Source organism: Solanum tuberosum, unplaced genomic scaffold (genome assembly GCF_000226075.1).
Source record: "Solanum tuberosum cultivar DM 1-3 516 R44 unplaced genomic scaffold, SolTub_3.0 scf00063, whole genome shotgun sequence".
Taxonomy (NCBI): Eukaryota; Viridiplantae; Streptophyta; class Magnoliopsida; order Solanales; family Solanaceae; genus Solanum; species Solanum tuberosum.
In genome coordinates, this window is record NW_006238988.1 from 1,339,166 (window position 1) to 1,348,967 (window position 9,802).

Here is a 9,802-nt window from a genome sequence, read left to right on the forward strand (position 1 = left end):
AACACAAGACTAAATCACTTATGGGTGGAAGAGTGGTAGCTACGAAGTGTCTTTCTTGATGAAGACTTGATATATGATCCCATATTAGCTAAGAGTGAGAAATAGTTTTTTAGAAATCGAATCACTAAAGTAAATGGTTATAGGCGTCATATTTTCTATGTGATTGAAGCTAAGAGAGAATGATGAAAATAAGTGCATATGTAATTGACCTGATATACTACGCAAGCAAGGCATTGAATGGAGTTTAGAAGAACTATATCGTCACCGAGTAAAAATTGATTGGAACTATAAGATGAGTGCTGCTGTTACAGAAATTTGACTTAGAAGCCAAAGACCGAAGAGGTTGTGAAAACCAAGTGAAGGAACACTTGTCAAGGTTAAAAGCAGAAAAGAAGGGGATAGCTGAGCTTGACATTGTTGACGCATTCCAAGCTGACCAAGTTGTAGCCGCTACTCTCGATCTTATTTCTTGGTTTGCAGAGTTTTCCAACTATCTTGCCAGTGATTTGATGCCTGAGGAATTGAGCATTCATCAAAGGAAGAAGTTCTTGCGTGATGTGACAAAATACTTTTGGGATGAACCTTACTTGTACAGGGTTTGTGCTAACAAGATAATCAGGTGGTGATTACTTGGAGCTAAAATGCTGAGTATTCTTGAAGCTTGTCACTCCTCTCCAGTTGGTGGACACCATGGAGAAGCTCGCACTGCCCACAAAGTGTTTCAAAGTGGTTACTACTGGCTCACAATTCATCAAGATGCATTTGATATGGTAAAAGGTTGTGATATGTGTCAAAGGCAAGGAGCCAAATCTCGTCGTCATGAGCTACCTATGACCCCTATCTTGGAGGTTGAATTATTTGATGTATGGAGAATCAACATTATGCGGCCATTTGTGAGTTCATATGGGCAGAAGTACATCTTGGTAGCAGTAGACTATGTTTCCAAATGGGTAGAAGTTGTTGCATTGGGGGAAAATGATGGAAAGAGTGTTGTTGGGTTCTTAAAGAGAAATATTTTTTCTAGGTTTGGAACACCTAGGGTGATTATTAGTGACGGGGATTCACACTTCTACAACAAAGTGTTTAGCACACTACTGGAAAAATTATAGGGTGAAACAACAAAACGTAGTAACCCCATATCATCCGTAGACGGGTGGACAAGTTGAGGTTTCTAATAGAGAAATAAAGTTCATATTGGCGAAGAATGTGAATGCGAACAAGACTGACTGGGCAAGGAAGATAGATGACACAATATGGGCGTACTGGACAACTTTCAAAACACACATTAGTATGTCACTGTACCAATTAGTTTGGAAACTTATTCTTTAGATAGCTCGGTTGCTTTTGTTCCTTACAGGCAGAAGTTTTAGTTTATCTGGAATAAACTATTCTTGGTGCACTGACAAAAGCAACACTTGTACTTATATCTTACTCAATACCTACAATTGATTCTTCATGCGTGTCAATTTTTGCTTTTATTTCTTCAGAATTTAGAACATCATCACACAAAAACATGATGTTGCAGATTTTATGTGATGATGTTAAAAATTCTGAAGAAATGAGAGCAGAAATTGACACATGTGAAGAATCAATGGTAGATTTTGAGCAAGATATAAGTACAAGTAGCACTTATGTCTGTGCACCAAGAATAGTTCATTGTAGATATACTAAAACTTCTCCCTGTAAGGAACAAAAAGCAACTGAGCTCGGTAGAGGCGCTAAACACGTCGATTTACTTTCAAAATAGACTACCAACAAGGGTCGTGGATGGAATGACACCTGTTGAAGCTTATACACCTTACTTTCACTTCCATGATCTACAAAACCTTCGGGTTGAGCTACATAAATCTCCTCTACTAGAAAACCATTCAACAAGGCAGATTTTGACATCTGAGTGCCAGATTTTCCACTTCATTTGTGTCGCCAATGCAATCAAAATTCTGATGGCGTCCATCCTTGCAACAAGTGCAAAAGTATCTAAATAATAAAATCTTAGCTATTGAGAATAACCTTTAACAACCATCCCTTCTTTGTTCTTGTTGATAGATCTATCCGCATTCAACTTTACTCTGTTCACCCATTTAACTCAAATAACTTGCTTAGTTTTAGGTTTGTCAACGAGTTTCCATGTCTCGTTCTTCTCAATCATTGCTATTTCACTCGCTTGAATTCCTCAATAGAACTAGAATCTTTAAAGTTTGAACATTCCAGGATAACAAGCTAAGATCACATATTCCATAAATTACTGCCAAGGTCTAGTACCTCCAACAGAAAAATGATCATCATTCTACTTCCAAGACTTCATTTGAATCTTCTAAAGCCGGTTCAACACACATCCTTCTGACTTGAGAGATATTCCAATCCCACTTCATCCACCTTCACATCTCTAGTGACGAAAACTTTCTCAGATTCAATATTATAAATTCTATTGCCCATAAAGATACAGCTATAACCAACCAAAATTCCTTTTTCAATTTTTGCAAAAAACTTTCTCCGTTTGTAAGCTGGTACATGAGTATAACACAATGAACCCAAAACTTTAAGATGTCTTGTTGATGGTCTTATGAAATTCCAAGATACAACTAATGTCATTCAATACACGACCCTTGTTGGAAGTCTAGTTTGCTAATAAATCTATGTATTTATCGCATCTGCCCAAAAAATACTTTGGCAACTTTTTCTTTAGAGAGCTCGGTTGCTTCTATTTCTTACAGGAAGAAATTTTAGTTTATCTAGAATAAACTATTCTTGGTGCACTGACAAAAGCAACACTTGCACTTATTCTGACTCGATGCCTACCATTGATTCTTCATGCTTGTCAATTTTTGCTCTTATTTCTTCAGAATTTAGAATATCATCACAGAAAATTATGGTTTTGCAGATTTTATGTGATGATGTTCTAAGTTACGAAGAAATAAGAGCAGATATTGACACGGGTGAAGAATAAATGGTAGGTATTGAGCAAGTTATAAGTACGGGTGTTTCTTCTGTCAGTGCACCAAGACTAGTTCATCCCAGATATGCTAAAACTTCTGCCTGCAAGGAACGAGAAGCAACTGATCTCTGTTAAGGAAATCTTGCCAAAAGTCTTTTTGGGTCGAGGCGATGAACACATCGATTTACTTGCAAAATAGACTACAAACAAGGGTCGTGGATGGAATGACACCAGTTGAAGCTTATACACCTTACCTTCACTTCCTTAAACTACAAAACCTTCGGGTTGAGCTAAATAAATCTCCTCTTCTAGAAAACCATTCTGGAAGGCAGATTTATCATCTAAATGATAGATTTTCCACTTCATTTGTGCTGCCAATGCAATTAAAATTCTGATGGCGTCCATCCTTGCAACAGGTGCAGAACTATCTAAATAATCAACGCCAGGCTTTTGAGAATAAACTTTAACAACCAAATTCTCTTTTCTCTTGTTGATTGATCACATGAAACTTCACTACGTAAACCTATTTCATCCTTCAATGCTCGCTTCTATTCTTCAATCCCACTGGCATCTTGAAAATTTGAAGGTTCCACAATAACAAGATTACATCTTCCATAATTTTTTGCCAAAGATATAGTACCTCTAACATAAAAATCTTCATCATTCTTTGCTTCCAAGTCTTTATTTGAATCTTCTAAAGAAGGTTCGATATCCATCCTTCGGACTTGATAAACATTCAGATCACAATAGGACTCTTCATCCACCTTCACATCTCTACGTATAAAAACTTTCCAAGATTCAATATTGTAAATGCTACAGCCCTTAGAGATAGAGCTATACCCAACAAAAAATCATTTTTCTACTTTATAATCAAGCTTACTACATTTGATAGTTGGTACATGAGTAATACACAATGAACCAAACACCTTTAATGTCTTATTGATGGTTTTATGGAATTCCAAGCTTAAACTAGTGTCATTCCCTCCACGACCCTTGTTGGTTACCTCTTTTCCAAGTACATCAGTGTGTTTACCGCCTCTGCCCAAAAACAACTTTGGTAACTTTTTTATAGAGCTCTATGGCTTCTTGTTCCTTACAGGCAAAAGTTTTATCATATATAGGATGAAGTATTTTTGGTGCATTAACAGAAGAAACACACGAACTTATATCTTACTCAATACCTACCATTGATTCTTCATGTGTGTCGATTTCTGCTCTTACTTCTTTAGAATTTAGAACGTCATGTTTTGCATATATTGTGTGACGATGTTTCAAAATTTTGAAGAAATAAGAGCAGAAATTGACGTGCGTGAAGAAACAATGGTAGGTATCGAGTTAGATATAAGTACTGGTGTTTCTTTTACCAGTGCACCAATAATTGTTCATACCAGATATGCTAAAACTTCTCCTTATAAGGAACAAGAAGCTACCGATATCTATGAAGAAAAAGTTGTCAAACTCTTTTTGACTAAAGGCGGTAAACACATCGATTTACTTGCAAAATAGACTACCAAAAAGGGCAATGGATGGAATGACACAAGTTGAAGATTATACACCTCATCGCCACTTTCTTGAACTACAAAACCTTCGCGTTAAGCTACATAAATCTCCTCTTCTAGAAAACCATTCAAGAAGGCAGATTTGACATCTAAATGCCAGATTTTCGATCCATTTCATTTGTATCTAAATTTATCAACCAACTTTTATTTGTTCTGGTTGATAGATCCATCTGCATTCAACTTCACTCAGTAAACCTATTTAACTCCAATTACTTGCTTTGTTTCAAGTTTGTCAATGAGTTTCCATGTCTTGTTATTCTCAATCATGGCTATTTCCTCCTTCATTTCTCTCATCCATTCTTCAATCCCACCGGCATCTTGAAAGTTTGAAGGTTTAGGGAAAACTAGATTACATCTTCCACAAATTTCTGCCAAAGGTCTAGTACCTCTAACAAAAAAATCTTTATCATTCTCTACTTCCAAGTCTTCATTTGAATCTTCTAACGCAGGTTCAACATCCATCCTTCTGACTTGCGAGATATTTGAATTCCAATAAGCATCAATTCTATATTGTAAATCTCTTCTTACAAAATCTTTCCCAGATTCAATATTGTAAATTCTATAGCCCTTAGAGATAGAGTTATAGCAAACAAAAATTCCTTTTTCCGCTTTTTTGTCAAGCTTGCTCTGTTTAACAGTTGATATATGGGTATAACACAATGAACCAAACACCTTTAGATGTCTTATGCAATTCCAAGCTTCAACAGGTGTTATTCCATCCACATCGCTTGTTGGTAGTCTATTTTGCAAGTACATCGATTTGCTTACCGCATCTTCCCAAAAGAGACTATGGCAACTTTTTCATTAGAGATCTCAGTTGCTTTTTGTTCCTTACAAGAAGAAGTTTTAGTATATCTGGATGAAATATTCTTGGTGCACTGACTGAAGCAATACATGTGCATATATCTAATTCTGTACCTATTATCGGTTCTTCATGCATATCAATTTTTTCTCTTATTTCTTCAAAATTTAGAACATCATCAGACAAAATAATGTTTTGCAGATTGTGTGTGATGATGTTCTAAATTCTAAAAAAAATGTTCTAAATTCTAAAGAAATAAGAGCAGTGACATGCGTTAAGAAACGATGGTAGATATAGAGTCAGATATAAGTACATGTGTTGCTTGTGTCAGTGTAGTAAGAATAGTCCATCCTAGATATGCTAAATCTTATGCCTATAAGGAACAAGAAGCAACCGAGCTCTATAAAGAAAAAATTACCAAAGTCTTTTTTGGAAGAGGCAGTAAACGCGTCGATTTACCTGCAAACTAGACTACCAACAAGGTTCGTGGATGAAATGACCCTAGTTGAAGCTTATACACCTTACCTTCACTTTCTCGAACTACAAAACCTTCAAGTTGAGTTACATAAATTTCTAGAAAACTATTAAAGAAGGCCGATTTAACATCTAATGCCAGATTTTCCACTTCATTTGAGCTGCCCATGAAATCACAATTCTAATGGTGTCCATCCTTGCAACAGGTGCAAAAGTATCTAAATATACAATTCCAGGATGTTGAGAAAATAACCTTTAACAACCAGCTTTCCTATGTGCTTAGTTTCAGGTTTTCAATGAGTTTCCAGGTCTCATTCTTCTCAATCATGGTTAAGTCCTCCTTTATTGCTTGCTTCCATTCTTCAATCCAACTTGCATCTTTAAATTTTGAAGGTTCCAGGATACAGAGATTACATCGTCCATAAATTTCTACCAAAGGTCTACTACCTCTAACACAAAAATCTTTATCATTCTCTTCTTTCAAGTCTTCATTTGAATCTTCTAAAGCAGGTTCATCATCCATCCTTCAGACTTGAGAGATATTCCAATCCCAATAAGCATCTTCATCCACCTTCACCTCTATACTTATAAAAAGTTTCCCAGATTCTATAACCAACAAAAATTCCTTTTTTCAGTTTTTTCATCAAGCTTGCTCCGTTTGACAGCTGGTACATGATTATAACACAATGAACCATACAACTTTAGATGTCCTATTGATGGTTTTATTCAATTCCAAGCTTCAACTGGTCTCGTTCCATCCACAACCTTTTTTGTTTGTCTATTTTGGAAGTACATCAATGTGTTTACCGCCTCTGCCCAAAAAAGACTTTGGAAACTTTTACTTTGCAGAGCTCGGTTGTTCTTGTTCCTTACAGGAATTTTTTTAGCATAGATGAACTATTCTTGGTGCACTAACAGAAGTAAGTCTGTATTTATATTTGACTCAACACCTACTATTGATTCTTCATGCGTGTCAAATTTTGCTCTTATTAGAACTTGGAACATCATCACAAAAAATCATGGTTTTGCACATTTTTTTGTGATGATGTTCTAAATTCTGAAGAAATAAAAGTAGAAGTTGACATGCGTGAAGAATAAATAGTAGGTATTGAGTCAAATATAAATACAAGTGATGCTTCTGTTAGTTCACCAAGAATAGTTCATCCTAGATATGCAAGAATTTCTTCCTATAAGGAACAACAAGCAACCGAGCTCTATAAAGAAAAAGTTGCCAAAGTCAATTGTGGGGAAAAGGCAGTAAACACATCGATTTACTTACAAAATAGACAAACAACAACGGACGTGGATGGAATCACACTAGTTGAAGCTTATACACCTTGCCTTCACTTCTTTGAACTACAAAACCTTCGGGTTATGCTACATAAATGTAACACTTCGGAACTGTAAACGTCAATTAGAAGTTGAAAAGTTGTAGAAAGTTGTTGGTGCACTAATTCTACAAGTCCTTGTACGGACCTAAGAAGATTTTATGTTCAGGAAAATGTTAAGTCTTAGATGGGATTCCATGAGCCAGCAGTATGGCTCGTGGATGGGTCTATGGGTCGTGGATGAGGCTCGTTGAATAGATATCAGAATTGATGAAATTTTAGCATTTTAAGTTCTACCGACGGCTTGTACGGGTCATACAAGGAACTACAGATTGTAGAATTCTTTCCGTAGTTGATCTTTATAAAGTTGAGTCTCCAATGATTTGATTACGACTTGATAGTACGGCCCATCAAAGTATGTATGGATCGTACTTGGCCATCGTGGTTTGTAGGCCTCAGGATCCTGGCCTTTGGAAAAGGGTCACTGTATGAGAAGGGGTACGACTCGTGGTTTGTACTACGTGTCATGGTTCTTGGTTCGTAGTTCAACTCAAAGACTCGGTCTCCATTGGTGGGAACCATGAGTGGACAGTACGTCTCTAGTTGGGAGTACGGACCGTAGAAGCCTCTTTGTGGACGGTCCTGCCAATTTTAGATGGGGTTAATTCAGTCTCTTCCCCACCATATTTAAGCCTTAACCCGATGGTTTACACCTAATTAAGGTTTTTTTCAGTTTAGTTCAGCCCTAACACTCTCATAATCACTCCCAAGACTTAGAGCAAGGATCCAAGAATCGAAAGTTAGGGGTTTCAAGCATCTTCTTATAATTTCTTCAAGAACTTTGTTCTTCCAGGTATATAGGGCTATTCATAGTGTTGGATTAAGTCGGTCCTCACTGCCTACAACTAAATTCAGTCAGTAAAGAGATTAATCTAGGGTACTACCCAAAGTTCCATGAACTCTGAATTTGGCTTGTATTTCTTATTCTGAGTTCTGGTTTTGTCACGCCCCGAGCCTACACCCTGGGCGGGACCGGCACCCGGAGACCATTTCTGGCCCCAAACGAACCCTTGGCCTGGCTTTCTTAACTCAGCGGAAACCTAACCCAACAGAATAACTCAATGCAAATGCAAGGTTACAAAACAACTTAACTTATAAAATCTGGCCACAAAGGCAACTCAAATCTCAAAATAGAATATTTACATATAAACATAGATGAGAGACTCAAAACTAACTGACTGACTGTCTATGAAGCCTCTAATATACTGATATGGATGTTGGGACAGACCCCGCAACATCCTAATAGAACAAAACTAAGTACACAAAATAATTGAGTCCTCCGGAATGCAAGGAGGCTCACCACTGACTCTGGAGTGCTCAGCTGGATCAACGACGTGTAGGATGCTGAGCCGGGGTACCTATATCTGCATCATAGTAAGATGCAGGCCAACTGGCATCCAGTACATGGAATGTACGAGTATGCGAGCTGGAAAGCTAAACCACGACTTAAGCTTGAAAGGAATACAGGAGAACACTTACCTTGGGTCTGTACGACTCATGAATAATTGAACTCAATATATAAGCCATAAGACACATGCAATATATATAGCTTTGAAAACATTGTAAACAACTTAGTTCTTTAATGATTAAGGCAATAACAAACTCAACTTTACTTATATAAAGTAATATAACTTTAGTGGGAGATTCTTTAACCGACAACCACCACTATGAGCCCTAGTGGTGGTACAACGTTTTACCTCACGTTGCCCAAGGACCATCCTATACCTTGCCATCGATATAGGAAGCTAACTTTACTAAGTGGATCCACTAGCTTAACTTTACGTGATCATCTAAAAAGTATAACCCGTTAAATCCCATGTTGGCGCATGGTTCTTATGGAGAGTTGAGTTAATATGAACTCGTGCCCCCAACTCGGTGCTCAAGACTACTCCCAAAAATATACTTTGGCTCATAAGTTCTTTAAACACATCTTTCTTTAATTTGAGATAATTACTCAAAATCTAGCCCAAAGGCTCTCTTGGAATTGATGTTCCTTTCTTACTTAAATGTAAAAACATTTAGAAACTTCTTTGGGAAATACATAGTTCCCTAATAACTTTGGAGAAATGGACTCGACTTTATGCTCTTGACTTAACTTGAAACTTGAGACTCTTCACTTGGCTTGCAACTCTATACCCTTTACTTGACTTGAAGCTCTATACCCTTTACTTGACTTGAAACTCTATACCCTCTTACTTGACTTGAAACTTGAGTCTTAAAAATGAAGTTAAAACATTCACTAAAGACTCTTGAACAACTTTGAAAGAAAACTTGCTTTGACTTACTTCATTTCTAAGTTTAACTCTTAACTTCACTTGACTTCTAACTAACTCTCCTTGAATTGGAATTATGAATTCAAGGGTAATGATTTGTGTTTGGAAGGACCCCATGATGATTAGGAATAATTTAGAACAGCTAAACTTAAGAAGAATTTTGAAATTTAATTCTGAAAACAGATCAGATTTTGTTCACAGATGCAAGCTCCCCGACTTTTCTCCTTCATGTTGCCAAATCTAAACCCTCTTAACTTCAAAGGTTCCAGCAGCAAACACGTGGGATCATAAAGCCCTCAACATACAGTGGATTTCAACTCAAAAACACAACTGGAAACATGTACTAAACCAGCAAGAAACTTCAACAACAC

General features: G+C 36.9%; 1 protein-coding gene across 1 annotated transcript; it reads right to left on the reverse strand.

The window, feature by feature from the left end:
• Positions 1 to 2,325: 2,325 nt before the first annotated feature.
• On the reverse strand, positions 2,326 to 5,250 carry LOC107060175 (uncharacterized). The gene is made up of 4 exons (XM_015307749.1): positions 4,708 to 5,250; positions 3,576 to 3,699; positions 3,214 to 3,363; positions 2,326 to 2,504 (listed from the first exon to the last, which is right to left on the reverse strand). The coding sequence occupies exons 1-4, from the start codon at positions 5,248 to 5,250 to the stop codon at positions 2,326 to 2,328; spliced, it is 996 nt and encodes a 331-aa protein (XP_015163235.1).
• Between the last annotated feature and the right edge of the window lie 4,552 nt (positions 5,251 to 9,802).

What these genes read in the sequence shown, in the direction of transcription:
- LOC107060175 (XM_015307749.1), bottom strand. Translation starts at nt 5,250, where the DNA reads ATGTACTTGCAAAATAGACTACCAACAAGCGATGTGGATGGAATAACA. An exon ending in ACAAACTTGAAACAAAGCAA is followed by an intron (nt 3,700 to 4,707) that starts GTAATTGGAGTT and finishes AGAGATGTGAAG; the next exon opens with GTGGATGAAGAGTCCTATTG. An exon ending in TGAAGATTTTTATGTTAGAG is followed by an intron (nt 3,364 to 3,575) that starts GTACTATATCTT and finishes TTGATTATTTAG; the next exon opens with ATAGTTCTGCACCTGTTGCA.